Below are 22,111 nucleotides of genomic sequence, written 5' to 3'. Positions count from 1 at the left end.
TAAATAAATCACTAAATTAATCCTATTTCCCTTTTATGTATAACTTCATATAGTGGGTGTTACTCCCCTTTTCCTCATAGCCTTTTGTGTTCTGGTGTTTGTGGTACCTATTGTAAGACTTTGGGCGGTAGAGAAGGACACTGACATCCACTCATTCTCTATCCACTCAGACTTCCTGCTGCTATTGATTTTAAAGTAACTAAACAAGATTTGGAAGGTTTAAGTTTGCAAACATTAGTTTAAATTTGCAAGTGTTTAATTTTCTGTATGAGCCTTTCCCCAAAAATTCATTCCTTTTTTTTCTTCTTCAGATATGCTGTTGGTTTCCAGATCATTAGTGCCACATTAATATATGCTAGCACATGAGTTCATGATCAGAGCATATCATTAGAAGCTTTTAGATGGGGGAAAAACCAATAGCCTTAGGAGAGAAGGCGAACTGTGTGTTGACCAACACTTAAGACTGCAGTAGAGGCTGCATGATCAGTGTTGCTTTTTCCCTTAACGCTTTCTGCCACAACCTAAGCATCGGGGTAGCCGTGTTCGTCTGTATCCACAAAAACAGCAAGGAGTCCGGTGGCACCTTAAAGACTAACAGATTTATTTGGGCATAAGCTTTCGTGGGTAAAAAAACAGTTCTTCAGGTGCCTGCATCTGTAATTTTCACTCCAGGCATTATATACTGACACATGAAGAGAAGCGAGTTACCTGACAAGTGGAGAACCAGTGTTGACAGGGCCAGTTTGATCAGGGTGGATGTGGTCCACTCCCAAAAACTGAGGAGGAGGTCTCAATTCCAAGAGAGGCAAAGCTGCTTTTGTAGTGAGCCAGCACTCCCAGTCCCTATTAAAGCCCAAATCAATGGTATTAAATTTGCAAATGAATTTTAGTTCTGCAGTTAATCTTTGAAGTTTTTGTTGTTGTTCAAGAATGGCTACTTTTAAATCTGTTGTAGAATGTCCAGGAAGACTGAAGTGTTCTCCGACTGGCTTTTGTATGTTACCGTTCCTGATATCCGATTTGTGTCCATTTATTCTTTTACTTAGGGACTGTCTGGTTTGGCCAATGTACATGGCAGAGGGGCATTGCTGGCACATGATGGCGTATATCACATTAGTAGACGTGCAGGTGAATGAGCCCCTGATGGTGTGACTTATGTGGTTGGGTCCTCTGATGGTGTCGCTAGAGTAGATATGGGGACAGAGTAGGCAACAAGGTTTGCTACAGGGATTGCTTCCTGGGTTAGTGTTTCTGTGGTGTGGTGTGTAGTTGCTGGTGAGTATTTGCTTCGGGTTGGGGGGCTGTCTGTAAGCGAGCACTGGCCTGCCTCCCAAGGTCTGTGAGAGTGTGGGATTGTTTTCCAGGATAGGTTGTAGGTCATTGATGATCAGGTTTTAACTGGGGGCTATATGTTAGGGCCAGTGCTGTTCTGTTATTTTTCTGTTCTGTTATTGACCTGTCCTGTAGTAGGTGATTTCTGGGTACCTGTCTTGCTCTGTCAGTCTGTTTCCTCACTTCCCTATGGTGGTATTGTAGTTGTAAGAGTGCTTGATAAAGATCTTGTAGGTGTTTGTCTCTGTCTGAGGGATTGGAGCAAATTCGGATGTATCTTAGCGCTTGTTTGTAGACAATGGATCGTGTGATGTGTCCAGAATGGAAGCTGGAGGCATGTAGGTAAGTATAGCAGTCAGTAGGTTTCGGGCATAGGGTGGTGTTTAATATACAAAAGCCAGTAGGAGAACACTTCAGTCTTCCTGGACTTCTATAACAGATTTAAAATTAGCTATACTTGAACAAAAAATCTTCAGAAACAGACTTCAAAGAGAAACTGCAGAACTAAAATTCATTTGCAAATTTAACACTGTAAATTTGGGCTTGAATAGGGACTGGGAGTGGCTGGCTAATTACAAAAGCAACTTTGCCACTCCTGGAATTGACACCTCCTCAATTATTGGGAGTGGACCACATCCACCCTGATCGAATTGGCCCTGTCAACACTGGTTCTCCATTTGTCAGGTAACTCCTTTCTCCATGTGTCAGTATATAATGCCTGCATCTGTAATTTTCACTCCATGCATCTGAAGAACTGGTTTTTTTACCCACGAAAATGGGTAAAATGCCCAAATCAATCTGTTAGTCTTTAAGGTGCCACCGGACTCCTTGTTGTTTTTTCTTTCTTGTTTTTCCTGTTCCTCATTATAACTGCCACTGGTGCCACTCCCCCGTCTTCCTCTTTCTTGATTTACTCCCTCACCATCAGTGATGCCCTTGTCAGTCACCCTCCTGTACTTTTCCCTTGTACCACCATACATCCATTTTCTGCTGCCCTGTGAACAGCTCAGCTCCCTGTTGATTGGTAGCACTGAGAAGGAAGTAATTTAGGTAATCCTGCATATCCAGGTCACTTGCATGCTTTGGTGCTGTTGATCCAAGTGAATCAGCAGGTAATAGGTCACACATTCACTCAACCTTTTGCCAGAAAGGCATTAATTTAATTCTTACAGACACTTAGAAACTCCATGTAGGCAAGCTTTTATCTAAAAAAATTCCATGTTGGGGTGGCCAAAATGCGGGGTTTTGGTTTGCAAGAAAATTTTTGTATTTTGGAATGGAAGCAGATTTTACTGAAATTTCTTACAAACTGAAAGCACCCTCAACATTTCATTTAATAAAAACACTGAAATAGGGTGTTCCAGAATAGAAATATGGGAAATTTACATTCTTGTGAGTTTACCCCAGGGGCGGCCAACCTGTGGCTCCAGAGCCACATGCAGCTCTTCAGAAGTTTTAAGATGCGGCTCCTTGTCTAGGCACCGGCTCCGAGGCTGGAGCTACAGGCACCAACTTTCCAATATGCCGGGGGGTGCTCGCTGCTCAACCCCTGGCTCCGCAACAGGCCCTGCCCCCACTCCACCCCTTCCCACCCCCTCCCTTGAGCCTGCCATGCCCTAGCTCCTCCCCCTTACCCCCTCCCCCTCCTTCTGCAGGCCACAAAACAGCTGATTGGGGGGTGTGGGGAGGGAAGGGGAGGCACTGATCGGCGGGGCTGCCGGTTGACGGGAGGCACTGGGAGTGGGGGGAGCTGATGGGGGGCTGCTGACATATTACTGTGGCTCTTTGTCAATGTACATCGGTAAATTCTGGCTCCTCTTCAGGCTCAGGTTGGCCATCCCTGGTTTACCCATTGCCACCACTGCATAGTCAACGTGAAACTGACAAGAATATCAGTTTCAGCCTGGGCTCCAAAGGCTGCTGCCACAGAGAAGGAAAGTTAGCAACCCCAAGAGTCCTAGCCCCAGATGGGGCTCCCAGTGCTACTGCTTCAGAATGGGGAGCCTAGCAGCCCTGAGAGCCATTGTAATGGATTCAGCAAAATATTTCACTTCTGTTAATTGGCATTTTCTGGTGAAACTAAGTTGCATCAGAAAATTTCTAACCAGCTCTCTCCCAGGAGTCACTCTGTCCAGAGCTTTGTGTGTCCCATGAATAAGTTGTCACTGACTGATTCTTCACTCCTTTCCACTTTTTACTTACTGCCTTTTACACATTTTTTAAATACTAGAAGTTTGATTTATTCCTGTCTCTCCTCAGTTTTCCATGGGGTGAGGGTACAGACAAGTGCTGTGGTTACTTTATATAGACAGTATTTATCCAAAACACACGCCTCCTAGAAACTTTTTCAGTAGTTTTCAATTAAGATTGTAACTCCTTTTTGTAAAAAGAGCAAGTAGAGTGTTGTGATATTTCAGTTTAGTACATAAAATACTTTGGCCAAATTTTTCAGACTTGGATGCCCAAAATTTAGCACTTGATTCCAAATTAAGGCACCGAAATATAAGGCCTGACGTTTCTTTCCGCGGTATTGAGCACCAGCAACTTTAGGTCAGTGGGAGCTGCATCTAGAGCTCGGCACCTCTAAATATCCAGTCGCTTCTGTTCAGATTCTTAATTTTCAAACTTGGATACTTAAAGTTATGTCATTTATGCTTAAAACTAATGAAAACCTGTGGTGTGAAAGCAGGCATTCACACCAGATTCCCCACTGTTGGGTCCATGTTCTGAATGTATTTTTGAAGTGCCATTGATAAATCAAGGATATGGGGCATGATCTTCACAGATATGGGTCACTTTTGGAGAACAAGAATTACAAGTAACTTTCTGTCACTTTGGCTTTCTAAACATAATTAGAATCGTTTGTTATTGATATATGGACATTTATATAAGGAGTAAATGTCACTGTGACAGGTTTCCAGACAGTGTACTCTCATGCTGCTTACCTTTTGGAAGTCAAGGTGGTGGTCTGAGTTTCTCCTTCAGTTGCATGAATTGGGATTTTTTTTGTCCCAAGTTGTTACATTAAAAATGGTTTAACTAAATCCTCCAGAGATTGTGGCCACGTTTTATGTAAAGTAAATACAATATAGCAATAGTGAAGCTTACACTTTTTCAGATAAACCATATTTATGTAGTATCATTGCCTGAGATGTAGAAGCTGCTGATATGTGCTGAAGAACAGTTTGAGGTCTAAGATTATGGGGAAACAGAATCCAGCTTCTCATAGTCACTTTATAAATACATCTAGCAGGGAAATTTCAGAAGTGTAGTTGATGCATCAGCTAGGTGGATTTAATTTCCTGATCTCTCCCTCCCTCTCTCTCTTCACCCCTCCCACCCGTTAATTTTCCAATATTCTTTTAGAAATGCCAGTGATTATCTTTTCAATATTGACTGGATTTGGTGTGCAGAAGTAAATCTGCTTTGTTCCCACAATCAACACATGTTGCTCGGTATATAATTAAATCTATCTTGGAACCCAAAGATGATTGTCACTAATGGAAAATAAGAAAAAGCATTATTTGAGTTCAGCTTTTTGCTGCTGTTGCATTTCATAGCAATTTGTTAATTACATTTCCAGTTGCTTTTTTTGTAAAATTCTGAAATAATATAGCCAAGTTGTTTTGGGTTGCATGTGTCATCAGTGTGACTTTGTATCAAGATATTTGACTCAAGTATTTTATATAAAGTCATTCATTCCTTCTAGTGTCTGTGCTGGTATGTCTCAGGTCCCCCAGAAATTGCACCTATGTATTTTGTAAATGTGTAGAAAAGCATTTCTTGTTTAACAAACAAAACAGAAATTGCTACAATCTTAAATTGTTAGTTTTGTGAAATTTTGAGTCAGCTTCTCCTTCAGTATAAGTTTTTTTTTAATTTGGGGTCTGCGTGCTTTTTCTGAATGCTAATTTTTGACGAATAGCCTAGACTTTAAAAAAAAAATTTTTTTTTGCTTGATATTTTCATAGTTTCCTCCTTACAGCCAAATCTTGCATCATTACTGAGATATCCTGTTGCTCTTGAGTCTATTTTGATGGTTCGTTGTCTACTTGGACAGCATGGATCAGGCATTCAAATATCAAAAATATTTTTCCACGCAAAATGCAGAAATTGAGCATTATTGTAAATCTGATAGATGAAGCAAATTTGGTGAAGTAGTACCCATTTGTTGTTTAATTTGTATTACTGTAGCACCTAGGAGCCCTAGTTATGGTCCAGGCCCCCATTGTGCTGGGTGTTGAACAGACACAGAACACAAAGATAGTCCATTGTCTCAAGACTTTACAATCTAATGTAAAGAAATAGCACTCTGCCTGCCTGATGCTGTAAAAAGCAACCTGTAAATCCAGGTTAACTTGATTGATACTGTTGATATCTTACAATATTTAACAAAAACTTGTTCTGGGGAACATGTATCATCAGAAGTTTGATGTCAGAGCTGTTCAGAAGAGTGACCGGTTCGGTGCTTCAACAGTAACATGGACATAGAAGGCTCTGTTTTGGAAGCAATGCTACATCAACAATCTGCATTTGAAAAATTGGCAGCATATCACATGCAAGCTTCCATTCGTCTATTATATAGGCAGTAGACAAACTTATTCACTGTAGTTCTAGTTAGGGTTAATTGCTAGCATTTATCATCTAGATTCCCCTCTTTTTTTTTAATGTACTTTAAGCACATAGGGGTTTGTGTGATTTTCAAGACAGAGATCTAGTTCTTTATAAAATTGTATCCTGTCCTCTTATGACTATCCTAGTTAATGTATCTAGCAGTGTGTAGCTGTGTCAGTCCCAGGATATTAAGAGAGACAAGGTGGATGACACTCTGAGTGCCTTTCCCAGGCCTGAAGAAGAGCTCTCTCTGACCTTGAAAACTTCTCTCTCACTAACAGAAGTTGGTCCAATAAAATAGATGACCTCACCCGCCTTGTCACTAATAGTTAATATATATCAGACACACTAACCCTTATTACACTCCTACATTATTACTTTAAACTTCTAATTTACATACGTACCTCATCATTAAGGAAAACAGACTTCTGAATGGAGCGTTTAACTACATTGCATTCTCTACTAATTTAACAGTAGGAAGGTTTGGTTACACATTTTTCCTATAATGTTCTGAAATAAAATAAGCTACTGTAGCCAAAAGGTGTTGCAGTTTGAAAACGTTCTCTGGCTGCACAAGCCAGTTTCCTATTTAAATTTAAAATGATTCTCGTCTCAGATGTAATTTCACATAGCTGCTGACTTCTAGAAGGGACACCATGATATAAAACTGCATAATTAAGATCAGAATTGGCATGGAAACAGAATTACATGTCTGAAAATATTGTGTAATGGGAATCTAACTTTTGGGGGGGAAAGATTCCCCCACAAACTTTTTAATTTTAAAAAAGTACTGTTGAACAGTAGAGTAATTTTAAAATGTCATCTCCTATATCATGTACTTGTGGAAATGTATAGGTTTGTTTATGTTTACTTTTTTCCAGGGTGCCCTTATGAGTTTGTCTCTCTCGAATGGTTACAGAAATGGCTGGATGAATCTGCCCCTCCCAAACCCATAGATAACACTGCATGCTTGTGTTCACATGGCAAATTACACCCTGATAAAATATCAATTATGAAGAGAATATCTGAGTATGTTGCTGACTACTTCTACAGGAGATATGGAGGGGGGCCAAGGCTAAATGGTAAGATTAAACCATAGTATCTGGATATAAAACACACTCACATGGCAAGCTTTTTTTTATTATTTAAATTTTTGTATATTGAAATCTGTTTTGCATCCTTTGTCAATCTAATGTAGCTTTATCTTTGGTCAAAATAGCTGTCCTGCTTGTATTTTTCTGGTTGGCTGCTTTTGGGAGAACTACTTCGTTATGGTCAAACAGATAATTAGGCTGACTAGGGAACATGAGTGGTGGATATATTTCAGATCTTGATTCTGCTTTGTGCCTTGAAGTTTTGTGCAGTCGCTTAAACAAATACAATAAAAGGAAATGGTATATTTAGGTAGAAACAACTTGAAACTTTAATATTTTAATTAAACTTTTAAAAATAAACTTTCTGTAAAATAGCAAAACTTGTATAAAGACCCTAAAATTGGGGAGTGGTGGAGCTCCTGGGCCCGTTATTTCTACAGATGCAGTATAAACAGTGCCTCGTGTATTGTATCGTTTTCTGCTGATGAGCCAGTATTTTGGAACCCTGTTCTCAGAGCAATAAAGAAGTGAGGGTGTGCTAGCCAAGGAGAGAAACTGTCTTCCTTCACCTGTAGATTTCCCCCAAGCAGCCCACTGCCTAGGAAGTATATTCATAGTGTGTATATGTTCCATGTTTGCATACTGTGACAGGTTTTTTTATGAATGGCAAAACTGCTATTGCAAATTTCTGAACTGTCCTTTTCAAATGCACGGCTTACTTAGGTCTACACATACTGCTGTTCTCAAGCTTGTTGCAGTAAATATAAACTGTTAATATCAGAAATGCAGACTTATGAAACTGAGGTGATGAGAAATGTGGATGCTAAAGGAACAAATCCACCCTCATCAAAAGCTTACTACAATTATATCTAAATTTGGTCCAGTTCAGCTGTTACCATGTATTTCCATCTAAATCATATGTAGTAGAAAATGTCACTGTCAGTAACTACATTAAGCCCAGTTGACTGACAGCACCTTCAAATGGTGATGCCCGCATTTGCAGAAATCTTAGGTTTGTTTTGAAGTGTAGCAGTAGTGTTCTTGTAACATGGTGTTGTCTTTTTTTGTTTCTCTAGTTAAAGCACTTTGCAAGGATTGTGTGGTAGAGAGGTGTCGAATACTACGACTGAAAAACCAATTAAATGAAGATTATAAAACTGTCACAAACTTGCTGAAAATTACAGTAAAGGGGTATGTGGTGCTGACACCTTCCAATGTTTGCATTGCACAAGTGTATTGTCAGTGATATTTAAATATTCTAAAATGAGATTTTAACAATTGTTTGCAGTGTTGTAGCTTGTGTTGGTCCCAGGATATAAGAGAAACAAGGTGGGTGAGGGAATATCTTTTATTGGACCAACTCCTGTTGGTGAAAGAGATGAGCTTTTGAGCTTACAGATAAGCTTCAGGACATGAAGAGTTCTTTCATCAACAGGAATTGTTCCGACAAAGATTGTAACGGTTCTCATTCTGAGCCCAAAACTGTAAATCTGTTACAGTTTGTATTGTAAATGCTAGTCTTTTTTTTCTATACAGTAATGATGGATTTTGGGTTGGAAAGTCATCCTTGCGGAGTTGGCGTCAGTTGGCTCTGGAACAGTTAAATGAACAAGATGAAGATGCAGACCAGAGTAATGGAAAAATGAATGGAGATGCACAAAACAAAGGTAGCTGTTTAAAACCAAGCAACCCTATTTCTCCCACTACCTGATAAATAGATCAGATGTTCCTATAGTATTGATTAAGCATTCTAGCAGTTCTGTTTTAGTTGTAGGGATTGTTTTGAGCAGGTCTGAATGATATATACAGTAGAACCTCAGGGTTATGCATTGACCAGTCAACCACACATCCCATTTGGAACTGGAAGTACACAATCAAGCAGCAGTAGAGTCGTCGTCCCCCCCCCCCCCCCCCCCGAAAAGCAAATACAGTACTGTTCAACATAAACTACTGAAATAATAAAGGGATAGGAACATTTTTCTTCTGCATATTAAAGATCAAAGCTGTATTAAGTCAGTATTCAGTTGTAAACTTTTGAAAGAACAGCCATAACATTTTGTTCAGAGTTACGAACAGTCTCCATTTCCGAGGTGTTCATAACTCTGCGATGCTACTATAGTACAAAGGAGCATATATTAGATCCATATTTGAGCAATTTCAAATACATTTTTTTTTTCCGAAAGTTTTCAGCAGGTCAGACTCTGCCCTCACAACATCTACGTAATCCCACTGGGGGTGTAAATAGTGTTTTTAAAAAGTAACTATTTAAACTATTAAAATTGTGTCGGTTAAACATTTAACTGTTAGCAAGTTCACAACATAGGTGCAGGAACTAAGAGTGCGGGGGAGTGCTGCAGCACCCCCACATTTTACACGGGGTCCGAGCTGCTGCCCAGTGCCCAGACCCAGACGGGAAAGGGGCCAAGGCTGGGGCAGGCACAGGGCCGGCAGGAAGGACCCTGGGCGTGGGCCCGGCACATTAGGCATGTAAACCCCATTTTAAACGGATTAGGCATTTATTGGTTAACATTTTACATCCCTAATTCCCTGTTAAAACTGAAGGTAGAATCTGGTCCTGCAGTTGGAACATAGGCCATGGGTGCTACAACAGCACAGCCGGGGCACTGTAGCCGGGGCAGCGTAAGGTAGATGGTTCCTACAGCAATAGAAGGTTTTTTTCTGTGGCTGTAGGAACTCCAGCTCCCTGAGCAATGATTGCTAAGTTGATGGAAGCATTCTTCCATCAGCCTAGTTGTATCCACACTGGAGCTTAGGTTGGCATAGCTATGGCACATAAGGGTGTGACACCCCCCCCGAGTGCTGTAGCTGTGATGACTTGACTTTCAAGTGTAAAACAGGCTTCAGTTGTCAACTGTATTTCGGTGCAATCCATTTTATTTTCTCCTGCAGAGCTAATGGGAGTGACTAGTAAAAACTGTCCTTTGACAAAGTAAGCACATGTTACTTTTTATTACTTCAGGTATTGCCCACAGTGTTGTAGGCACTTTCCAAAACAGAAATAGGCACAATCCTATCTCCAAGTTACTCACATTGAAGCCTTCCAAGCAGAGTGGTTCTTGGCCTCATTTGAATGACGCTATCGTGGTGCCGCACTGGGGACATCTGGTTTGGATCAGATTCCTCAAAGCAGAGAGCTGACTAATATTTTGCCTGTAAGATTTCTGTTCCCTCCACTGTGATCTGGTGGTAACTTTTCTGTTAATTCTGATCTGAGCTATTTGGGAGTAGCAAAGAGCCCAGGTGTTCTAGCTATAATGAATGCTACCTTTGTAGTCTCGTGTCGAAGATAGTCTTAAGAGTGCTCCATGAACTTCAGAGCACTCAAAATATATTGTAATGTATAATCCTGCCCTGGTACTGGAGAAATGGGCCAATAAACTTAAAGATATATTGTTGTTGAAGTTTCCCTAGTGTTAGAATTTTGCAGCAATTTGAAAAGGAAGCAAATTGTTACAGTTCCTCCAAAGAATCAAACTCTACTACAGAGAGTATCTGTGCAATCTACTTTTTCTTTTGGTCAGATGAGTCAAATGAAGAAAAGAGGGAGGAGGAAGAGGAGTTAAATTTTAATGAAGACCTTGTTTGCCCACATGGTAAGTGCGAATGTAGGGGACAGAACTGAACATGTCGTATTTGGATGACCCACCATTTACAGACTGATCTTCCATATTTCTTCTGCAAAAACCAAGATAAGCTGGGCTTAATTATGTTTATTTCTGACTTACTTTGTTTTTCTTAAATGTTTATCATTTGCTCCTGAGCTGTGATCGCATCAGATCTCACGAGCTAGTGTGATGTTGGGATAGATTTGATGGGAGACCTACAAAGAAAACCTAGATCAGTGATACTCAATTAGATCTACCCGCAGGCTGATATGAAAATTTTATGACAAGAAGTGGGCCATTTGCACAGAAGACTAACAAAATAAAATAAAAAAAAAACAAACTCCAGCTGCCAAGAAAGATCTTAATTGTAACAAGTATTAATGTTTTTATCTTTTAACAAAGTTTATAAATCAACATTGTTACCTGTGTTTGTGGCAATGAAGGTGACATCAATGATCTCTGGCAAGCTTTGTGAGAAGTGGTTTGTAGGTGATAAGGGCAAGGCACATGCACTGGTGAAGATGCTGACCTGTAAGGTGATTGTGGTGGTGGTTTTTTTTTATGCTGTTAATGGTAAAAAAACCCATATTTGCAGAGGCATGTTGAGCCAAACATTGTTAAAAGATAGATGGCTAGATTCTGGCTATTCTGAAACTGGTCAGTATATTGAGTCCACAAATCACAAAGTCCCACTTCTCTGAATTTTTCCTTGGAGGACATCTGAGCTCTGGAGTCTTATAGTTTCTAACTGAAATGCACCTTCATCACCTGAATCAAGAGTGTTCTTTGCTTCAGCAGAGACAACAATTGGATCAGGAACAAATAAAAGCAAATCCTTTGGCATTTTAAAACTCTCAATCGAATTTTAAAATTTTCAATGAGATTTTTTTTTTTAGGAATTCTTGCATTGTTTTCATCGGTAGCAACAACATGCAATGTGGGAAAATGCAACGTCTTTCCTGTTAAGTCTGAAAGATTTCAAGATTCTTCTGAAAGGCACAGTTTTTCAAAAGGATTCGCAAGGCTGCTTGCATGGCCTTGGAGCTACAAGTTGAGGGAATTCAAGTGACCAATAATATTGCACAGAAAAGCTACCTGTGACGGAGAGGGAACATCATCCCTAAATTCCATGAACTCATAAGCTTTTTTGATCTTGTGGTTTGAAAGAAATTCTATTTTTGAATCGCACAAAACCTCTCTAATCCGCACCCTCTACTTAATGACGTTCTCTGGTTGTGCTGCAACAGGTCACTGTATTTGTCTGAAATGTCTTGTAAAAAGACATTTAAAAAGACAATGTTGCAAACAGGAAATTAAATGTATGCAGTTCACCAATCTCATCTCAATACCCATTGTTTGTTCGTTTTTTTCAAATCCCCAGATAACTTTCTACACAGCACAGTCTGGTGAATGAAGCAGTGAAGTGTATTTAATGAGGGGTGTATCATTGCCAAACTACAGAGCAAAGACCTTCTATTTCCCTGTCATGGAGGGACCTCCATCTGTAACAAGCAAGTTTACTTTCTGCAGATCTAAATCTTTTTTTCCCCCAAAAAAAGCTTTTTACTTTTTCAAAAATGATCTGTCCTGTAGTGTAGATTTCTAATGGTGAAATTTTCAAGCAAGAATTTTTGTGCTTAATACCGTCATAAAATCTGACAGATTTGTCCACTTCAAGAGACTTTTAAATTGGAAATCAGTGCTGACAAACAATTCTCATAAATTACCTCCAATCTTCGCACTGCTGTGGAATCAGGCAGGGGAACTTGCTTCACAAGGTCATCCTTATTTCTATCTCTGTCAAAAAACTACTCCACCATTTCCGGCGTGCATTCTTTCACAAGCTCGGCATCCAGGAAAGGCTTTTTCTTTTTAGCTAGTACCAACATTATCCCAAAAAAATCAGCTGTTACTTTTCCTGTATAGTTGTTGATGTTGTGAGAATATTTGAAGTGTGATACAAAAACTTCATATTTTCAATTTTGTCACATCTTGCAACACTGCCAGGAGGACAGGCCACGTTGAAGTTACTGTGCTTTGATTCAAAGTGGTGCTTGAAGCTGATGACCGTACAGATGGAAACAGTGGTTTGGCGTATTAAACGCAAAGGATTTTCATTTAAATGAGGTGACATAAGAAGAAAATCTGCTGTCCAGTTTGGGTTAAAAGCTCAGTTTTCACTGTCTAGTTTTGATGGTTACTCCCCCTCGCATTCATTTTTGGCTCCATTTCCATCACTGATGGAAAAAAATGGGTGGCATCCTAGCTAAATCGTAGCTGTTGCAATCACGAGAACTTACGATCCAGCTTAGTTTGGCCCCGGCACCTCCGGGCTGCAGGCCAGCAGCCACCACTCCCCGGCTGCTCAGCTCTGAAGGTGGCGCTTGTGCTGGCGGCTGTGCTGTCTTCAGAGCTGGGCACCCAGCCGGAAGCTACCACTCTCTGGTCGCCCAGTCAGTGCTTCATTTGTAGAGGGGCTTGCTGGCACTGAGTCCCGACACCTCTTTCATTACAAATGAAGCACTGCCAGTAAGTTACTTACTAAGGAAGTCATAGGCAAATGATAGGCATCACATAGCTTTTTATTAATTTAATTATAAACATTTTTGAAGGTGTGCTGGTGGGCCACAGAGGAAGCTTTGGTGGGCCACATTTGGTTTGATTGAGAATCACTGACCTAGATGTTGCAGAAAGTTATTAGTAATTCATTTGGTGTTGCTCTTCCCTCTGATCTTTTGGTGCTGAACTATTGCCTCAATATGAAGTAGAGGGATTCTGTTCTGCAGGAGGGTGCTGTTCGTTGGATAAGACAAAAGTGCATGGTCTGGGGCCACTTAAATTCTGTGAAATCTGTGAACGTACTTTGAGGTTTTGGATGAAATATACTCTGCAATCAGTCATAATTAAGGCTATGTTTTAGTCACAGGTATTTTTAGTAAAAGTAATGGACAGGTCACGGGCAGTAAACAAAAATTCACATGTCCATGACTTGTCCTATATACCCCTGACTAAACATTTTGGGTGGGGGGAAACGTGTCGCGGGTGCTAGGTGGGGGCAGCAGCCCGGAGGCATTCAGGGGGGGCTCCAGGAGGGGGAGGGTTTGGCGGGGCTGGCAGGCTCCCTATCCGGCTCTGTGCCTCCCCAGAAGTAGCACATCCCTCAGCTCCTAGGTGGAGATGCGGCCTGGCAGCTCTGCGCGCTGCCTCCACTCCAGTTCCTGGCCAATGGGCTCTGTGGAGGCGGTGCCTGCAGGCAGAGGCAGCGCACAGAGCTCCCTGGCCGTGTCTCCGCCTCGAAGCTGAGGGATGTCGCCTCTTCCAGGGAGCCTGCCAACCTCCCTCACTCCCGAGGTGAGCACCTCCCAGAGCCCTCACCCTCTTCTTCTCCCCAGACCATAGCCCCTCTCATGTCCAAACTCCTGCTGCTGCTGGGGAGGGAGGTGCGGCGTCTCTAGGCTGCCCCAGCAGCAGCCGGTGTGGCTGGCCCAGGGGCTGCCTGAGCTGTTCAGGTGGCCCCCAGGCCAGCTGCACCGGCTGCTGCAGAGGTCCCGGAAAGTCATGGAATCAGTGATCTCCATGACAAACTTGCACCCTTAGTCATGATTATTTGTGGCATGGTATCCATTCCCTTTCCTTTTGTACATTAAGAAAATAAAAACTCGTTAAAGTGAGACACTGTAATTGGGTACTGACAACTGTGGAAGTGCAGGATAAAAAATACTTTCTCTCAGTAAGTATTTCGGTGTCCTTGACATAAGGATTGTAATCAAACTGTGCTGGGTATTTTGAGACCTGTTCTCTGTGTTATAAGCCTAACATGAGATGCTGTATAACATTAAGTGATGGCTAGTTAGTTGCATCCTCTACTATCCAAGTTTTCAAGTCTCCTTTTTTGTGCAGAATATTGGCACTTTTAATAGACTATAATTGCTCCATTTTGGAAGCATTACCCTAATGTAATCGTAGCAGTTAGGCCTTCAGGTCTGTTTGGGACAATGAATGCATTATTGTCAGTTAATATGAATTAACAATGCAAGCTCCACCACTAAAACTAATAAGAGATGCATGCTTTTTGATTAATAAAGCTGTATTCTCAAATAGAAAGGTTAAAATGTCTTTTTTAACCCTTTTTCATTGTTGTGCATTGTAATTGACAGTCCCACAAGGCTAATATAAAACTGCAGAGCAGAATGATGAAACACCATAAAAATAAGTATTTTGAAAATATTTCCCTAGAAAAATTGATCTGTGACTTTGGTCCACATAAAAAATAAATGACATTAAATATTGGGGCCATCAAAAGTTCAGGTTTCATTATCCTGAGCTAACTTCAGACTGTTCTTGTAAAATGCTCTCTTCACCTTATGCGTTCAAAATTTTCCATTGAATTAAGTGTATCAACTAATCTGTTTTCTCTGTAATAGATCCTTAATGTTGCAGAGAAGGAAACTACTTCCTTCATGGTGCTTTCTGCAAAGCCCAGTGCTTGATGTGTTAGGTCTGGCATGCATCCAAAAGTATCACACAGGTTTTTCCCTTATGAATTCCCACTACCATCTTCTTACATGCATATGTCAGGAACCTTTTTCATCTCTAATTCCAGAGGATTGTCATAATTTCTCTCTCCGATAGTTTCCTGACCCTGTCGAATAATTTTTGTCTGATTACCAGGTTAGGCTGAGGGAGGTTGGCAGAGATGATGAGAGGGGGACAATGGTTACTCCTGAGGCCATTCAGTGCCAAAAAAATTAATAATTCTGTGCACAATATTTTAAAATTCTGCAAGTTTTATTTGTCAAATAAATGCAGAGGCTCCAGCATAGCAGTGGGGAGCACAGTCCACTGGCTGTACGAAGATGGGAGATCACCATGCAGCCTCCCCACCTCTGGGACATGGACTCAGGGTCGGGTGCAGCCTCACCACTAACACAGCACAAGGCCTGGGCCTGCCCCAGATACACCCTGGGGTCCTGCCCCTCTGCGCCAGGCGCACCGGGTCTGGGGCAGGAAGGCTCAACCAGGCAGGATCCAAGTGTGGAAGGGCTCAGTGCGGGGGATCCAGGTGTGGGGTGAGAGGATTGTGTGGGACAATCTGGGTGTACAGACAGCTCAGTGGGGGGGGAGGGGGTCTAGGTATGGGGGGATCCGGATGGGGGGTTCCAGGTGCAATGGGACTCTGCAGGGGCTTCCAGGTGAAAGTGGTTGGGGCTCAGTGGAGGGGTCTGGGGGAGTGGGGCTTGGTGGGGGGGGATCTGGATGCAGCTAGTTGGGGGTCAGTGGCATGGGGGTCTGGATGTGGAAGCTCAGGGTGGTGGGTTTGAGTGTAGGGAGCTCAGTGGGGGTGGTATGGGTGTGGGGGGCTGCAGATGCAGGGGTTGAGGTTCAGTGGGTGGGGTTCAGGTATGAACGGGAGTTCTGGGTGTACCGGTTGAGGCTTGGTAGGGGTGTCTGGACATGGGAGGTCCAGGTGCATGGGGGTTGAGCGGATGGGAGAGCAGCTCCCTGTACGGTGCCTCCTGCCCCCTACAGTGAGGAGCGATGGGGGCAGGAAGCAAGGGAGGATGCTGAGTTTCCTGCAGCTGAGGGAGGTTTCTGGGGGTGGGTCTGAAACAGCCCCAGCCAGTCCTTGCAGGGGAGGAGGAATTCCCATCCTCTCCTGCCTCCAGCCCAGCTGGAACTAGCAGCTGATCCCAGCTCAGGGTAAGAGCCACTGGCTGGGATGTCCCCAAACCTGCAGTGATTTATCTCTCAGCCGGCTGCTCCAGGTGCCTGAAACTCTGTATATTCACAGTTGGGGAGTGGTGCATGACTACTGTTACAGCTTCCCTTTGCTTCCCTGCCAGAAAGTCATTTTTCTGCAGGGAAGCAAAGAAATATTCAGGGGACATGAATTCTGTGCTTTCGCAGTGGTGCACAATTTTTCCAGGAGTAAATGGTCAGGGTCTTTGCCTTCCAGATGGTACAGCGTTTATACATTCTGATCAGATTTTCCACCTCTCACTATAGCTTCTTGATCTATTTTAATAAATCTTATGATGTCAGAGCAATTACTTGCACAATCTTATTTTCATGTCCCTGATGGGTGGTGAAACACTGGAATGCGTTACCTAGGGAGGTGGTAGAATCTCCTTCCTTAGAGGTTTTTAAGGTCAGGCTTGACAAAGCCCTGGCTGGGATGATTTAACTGGGAATTGGTCCTGCTTCGAGCAGGGGGTTGGACTAGATGACCTTCTGGGGTCCCTTCCAACCCTTATATTCTATGATTCTATGGTTTCTGGAAATCATCCCAGTCCTGCTTTCTCCATATGGTGAACCTAGGTTAATAATTGGTCAAATTTAGCAACTGTTTCATTAGCAAAATTTTAAAATTTTAAAACAATCCAGTCTGACCTTCATTTATTGTAATAAATCCAGGAATGGAGTGTTGCTATTTTTTCTTTGGGAAATTGGCAGGAGTTCAGACTTTGTCAGAATGAGAGAAGATGACAGGTCAGTGGCACTGAAGTCTTGTTCTAATACTAAATACATAGAGCCAATGAGTTTCCCTGGTGTTTTTTTCTCTATCTTGTGGCTAACTTAAACCCATTTCACGCTGGGGTAGACTATAGAAAGAAAGAAAAAACTTTTAAAATAGTTCTTAGCTAGACTTTACTCCGTCAAGTATAGCAACTTCTCAAGTTTTTTTTTCTTCCCACTGTTGGTTAATACCCACTTTAAAAGTTGAGCATCATTCTTTCCCATGTCAGTGTTTGGTTGTTTGCTGTTTACCATTCACTACTTTACCCTCTGTACTGAAATTAATATTATTCTCGTTTGGTTGTGTATCAGCATTATTCTTACCACACCTTGTAGCTTTTGACGCAGCAGCAGTTAAATAGCGAGGGCTCAGTTGTGTTGTACCTCTCCCCTTTACAACTATAAGTAAAGCAAAAATTATGGCTTGGTCAGTCTGTCAGCAATGAAGTAGCATAGTTTCTCATATATGAAATACTATGTTTTCCCACCATGTTGAGTCAAACACATAAATTTGATGCCTGTATTGCAGCGCATTGACCTTTTTGGCATAGTTGTTACCAGGATAACTCATAAATGCTTTCTATTAATTCGTTATCTTACTAATTGTCAGTTTTTTTGTTAGTTACCTGAAAAATAGTTCAAGATAAACGATAATATGTAAGTAATTGGCATAATTTTTAAATAATATTTGGTACACCTCACTTCATATTTTTTCTCACACACAATTAATTCCACCCAACTGGATGTAATAAGGCACTCTCTCGATCAAAAGATTTTGTGCAGTTCACTTTTTTTCAAGATGGGCATTATGGAAAATGGAATCTGCCATGTTTAATTATGGATCCTGACTGTGTTTGAGTGTCCTGTGGAGCTTCACATTCTAATTGATTGCTACAGAAATGTGGCATTTTAAATTCCATAACGCTTTCAGAAGGGTGGTGGGAGGATGTATGGGGAGAACATCTTGGACAGAATTTTCAGTGCCTGAAATTAGGCACGTAAAGCCATATTTAGGCAAATAAATCATTGTAGCCTTATTTTTCCAGAGGTGTAGCACATACACCTTCATTTTCAAGTCAATACAAATTGTGGGGTGCTCAGCAGCTTTGAAAATCAAACCACTTTTTTAGGTTCTAGGTGCCTAATTTGAGGCACCCATGAGTGGGGAAAAGATTAGCCCTTGTGTGTTTGTATCCTCTGTCCTGGTTCTGTTCTTGCCCTTAATTTCTCTTCCTATTCCATGGATTTCTGTCTTTCCTTTCCTTTTGTTGCATTTGAATCTGTGGCTCAGGCCAGTGGTGCTGGAACATTTTTAATAGTGGAGGAGCTGAAATCCAGCCCCCTTACCCTGTCCACGCTCCCCCTCCCAGAGCTGGGACCAGGAGCAGGGCCATGTCTCCAGGAGGCGGCGACCCAGATGGGGGTAAGGAGGCCTAGGCTGGTGTAAGGGAGCTGGGAGGACCGCGTAAAATCTGGGGGTGCTGCAGCACCCATAGTTCCTGTGCCTATTGCTCAGGCACATGGTTTTATAAATCCAAAGGGCAATCATGGTAGATTAAGATCTTTCTGTTTTTAAATAGGAATGCTGTATTTAAGAATGTATTGGGTTAGCTTTTAAAATAATTAGCTATAATTCTTAAAACATACTGTTGCTGTGAGTAAGCACTAAAATCCTACCTCCAGGAGGAAACTTAATCATTGATGGGGTAGAAATAGAGGCTGAAGGTGACTCTTCTGTATAAATTCTTTTTTTATTCTAGTGCTGACACAGGTGTCAGATTATAAGGGTGTAAAATCTACTTCTGTATTCATACAAGTAATCTCTTAAATCTGTTTTAGTGCTGTGAAACTTTTGCTGAGTATGTGCCGAACAAAAATGATCTCTTGCATTTCTCCATGCAGGTGACCTATGCATATCAGAAAATGAAAGGAGGGTTGTTTCTAAAGAAGCCTGGAAAAAGCTCAAGCAATATTTTCCAAAGGCTCCAGAATTTCCAAATAGCAAAGAGTGTTGTTCCCAGTGCAAGGTATCTGAATATCTGATGACTTTGTAAGACTTTTGACAGTTTATGTATGGTGGTAGCTTTAGCTTTCATGTTGGCGTTCCCCTTGCTTAAAATGTATGGGAGGAAAAAAATCTGCTTTTACCTTTTTAATAGCACCTTTGAAAACAAACACAAGCGGCAAAAAGGATTCTCTGTTTTCACACAGATTCTGGAAAGAGAAGGAGAGGAAAACGAAGCCCTGCATAAGATGATGGCAAGTGAGCAGAAGACTGCTCTCCAGAACCTGTTCCAAGACAAATGCAGACCGTGTCTTGGGAGCTGGCCTCAGGTACAAAGACTAGGAAAAGTTGATAGCCTTTTCCCAGATCTGGGAAAAGGCTATTAGTGTACTCTTGCACTTGACAATAGAATGTAAAATTCTGATCTATTAGAGGGAAATTTGTGTGTGTAATCCTTGAGCAAAATAGACCATGCAAACATGGTGTAAAGCTTATTGAAAAAATGTTCCTTACAAATCCTTTAAGTGCTGACTTGGGTACTCTCTTTGAATCATAGAATCGTAGAATATCAGGGTTGGAAAGGACCTCAGGAGGTCATCTAGTCCAACCCCCTGCTCAAATCAGGACCACGCCCCAACTAAATCATCCCAGTCAGGGCTTTGTCAAGCCAGACCTTAAAAAGTTCAAAGGAAGGAGATTCCACCACCTCCCTAGGTAACGCATTCCAGTGCTTCACCACTCTCCCAGTGAAAAAGTTTTTCCTAATATCCAACTTTTAAACCTCCCCCACTGTAACTTGAGACCATTGCTCCTTGTTCTGTCATCTGCTACCACAGAGAACAGTCTAGATCCATCCTCTTTGGAACCCCCTTTCAGGTAGTTGAAAGCAGCTATCAAATCCCCCCTCATTCTTCTCTTCCGCAGACTAAACAATCCCAGTTTCCTCAGCCTCTCCTCATAAGTCATGTGTTCCAGTCCCTTAATCATTTTTGTTGCCCTCCGCTGGACGCTTTCCAATTTTTCCACATCCTTCTTGTAGTGTGGGGCCCAAAACTGGACACAGGACTGCAGATGAGGCCTCACCAATGTTGAATAGAGGGAAACGATCATGTCCCTCGATCTGCTGGCAATGCCCGTACTCATACAGCCCAAAATGCCATTGGCCTTCTTGGCAACAAGGGTACACTGTTGACACATAGCCAGCTTCTCGTCCACTGTAACCCCTAGGTCCTTTTCTGCAGAACTGCTGCCTAGCCATTTGATCCCTAGTCTGTAGCGGTGCATGGGATTCTTCTATCCTAAGTGCACTTGTCCTTGTTGAACCTCATCAGATTTCTTTTGGCCCAATCCTCTACTTTGTCTAGGTCCCTCTGTATCCAGCGTATCTACCACTCCTCCCAGTTTAGTGTCATCTGCAAACTTGCTGAGGATAAAGAACTCCAGGGTGCTCTTTTGACTGGCATTTGTAGAAGTGTGTATCTTTCATGAGAATGTCCTTTAAAATGAAAAAGAATAGCAAATATTAGTTGAAGTAAACTTCCTCAGGTACCGTCTGTCTCTCCTAGATATTGACCGTGCCCTCTTTCTGCAGTGTCTTGAGTACCTCACAAACTTGAATGTATTTATTCTCCCAACCCCTGTGCGAGGCTGAGCAAGGCCATTATCCCCATTGTATAGATAGGAAACTGAGTCTCCCTGTGCCTGCAAGATGTGCTCAGGGGTGTCTGGGGTAGAGCAGGGAACTGAACCTGGATCTCCTGAGTCCTAAATTGACACCCTAGCCATTGGAGCTGCACTTACTGCATGGAGGCTGATACTTGATCAAAGAGAAATTTAGTGTTTTTCCCCTTCCATCCAAATGTCACTCAAACATCAGTGAACCTCTCTTTCAGCCTAATCTTGAATCCCAGCTAGTTTCTTAGTGTCCTTCCTCTCTTCCCCACCCCCCTTCCCCCGCATCTCCAGGCCTCCTGCCTGGGTCTTGTTCCCCTACCTTTTGCTTCCACATCCACTACTTCTTGACCCTGCCTGCTTTCTCCAGATGATCTTGTCAACCATCCAGATCATCTGTCACAGTAACCTAGCTGCTACTCCTGCTCCTCTTCCCCCTCCTGTCATCGTCCCTCTTTCCTCCCGCATCCTATGTGGCTCTAGCTTTCAAAAGGGGAAATGTTTGTGTATGTCTGGATGGGGAAAGGTATTTGGGGCCATGTGCGAGAGCAGGCTAGAACAGCTCAGCTCAGGGGGAAGAAGTGAGAGCAGAAATGGCAGCCCACAATCCAATAAGTTTTTTGCCCTTTTTGTTCTTTCTTTCAAAAGAGGAGCTGTTTCCACTGTTCTTGTTTTGCAAGGCAAATCTTAAATTTACCAAAGAAAGGAATTTCCTTTTTATCAACCAATTGCTGATACAATTAGTGCCTCAGTGGTTTGCTCTTTGGTGTTAGGGTGATACTTTATCAGCTAATTTGTTTGTTGGAATATATTTTAAATTTATTTTTCTGTCGTTAGGGGTACACCCCTGTCTGAGGGCAGTATTTGGTCCTTGCTCTCTTCAATACGTTGTAGAAGAAAGTAACTTGACAGTAGTTGTGTTATCTACACCTGCTGCTCCCATGGTACTGAGCCAGCAGTAAGAGCAGCACCTTCAAGCAGTTTCACATGGAAGTGGTACTAATTAATCTTCTGCACCACAGGACTGGGTTTAGGGCACTAGCTGTTGCTGCAGTGCTGGAGAGTTCCATTCTGAACCCTACTGGAGGGAAGGGTTTGTCTTGCTATACACTTCCAGCAGCAGGCAAAAACCCTAGAGAGGGGGTGGAGTGTCTTTAAACAGCAAACAAGTCACAGCTAGGGTAGGGGGTTGTGAATGCTTGGAGCCAGTCATGATAGGAGTAGCAAGGCTGTTCTTACTGCCACCTCACTGA

General features: G+C 42.2%; 1 protein-coding gene across 3 annotated transcripts in view; it reads left to right on the top strand.

Moving 5' to 3' along the window:
* Positions 1-22,111, top strand: part of USP48 (ubiquitin specific peptidase 48) — a 55,835-nt gene that overhangs the window by 19,450 nt on the left and 14,274 nt on the right. For all 3 annotated transcript variants that reach the window (XM_048825414.2, XM_048825413.2, XM_048825417.2), the window contains 6 exons: positions 6,828-7,028; positions 8,117-8,231; positions 8,577-8,707; positions 10,583-10,654; positions 19,085-19,209; positions 19,394-19,516. In XM_048825414.2, coding sequence (XP_048681371.1) covers positions 6,828-7,028; positions 8,117-8,231; positions 8,577-8,707; positions 10,583-10,654; positions 19,085-19,209; positions 19,394-19,516 — 767 coding nt within the window. The remainder of the gene's footprint in view (positions 1-6,827; positions 7,029-8,116; positions 8,232-8,576; positions 8,708-10,582; positions 10,655-19,084; positions 19,210-19,393; positions 19,517-22,111) is intronic.

The sequence above is a fragment of the Caretta caretta genome, chromosome 18 (assembly GCF_965140235.1).
Source record: "Caretta caretta isolate rCarCar2 chromosome 18, rCarCar1.hap1, whole genome shotgun sequence".
NCBI classification, from domain to species: Eukaryota; Metazoa; Chordata; order Testudines; family Cheloniidae; genus Caretta; species Caretta caretta.
This window is presented reverse-complemented; position numbering and strand designations above follow the sequence as displayed.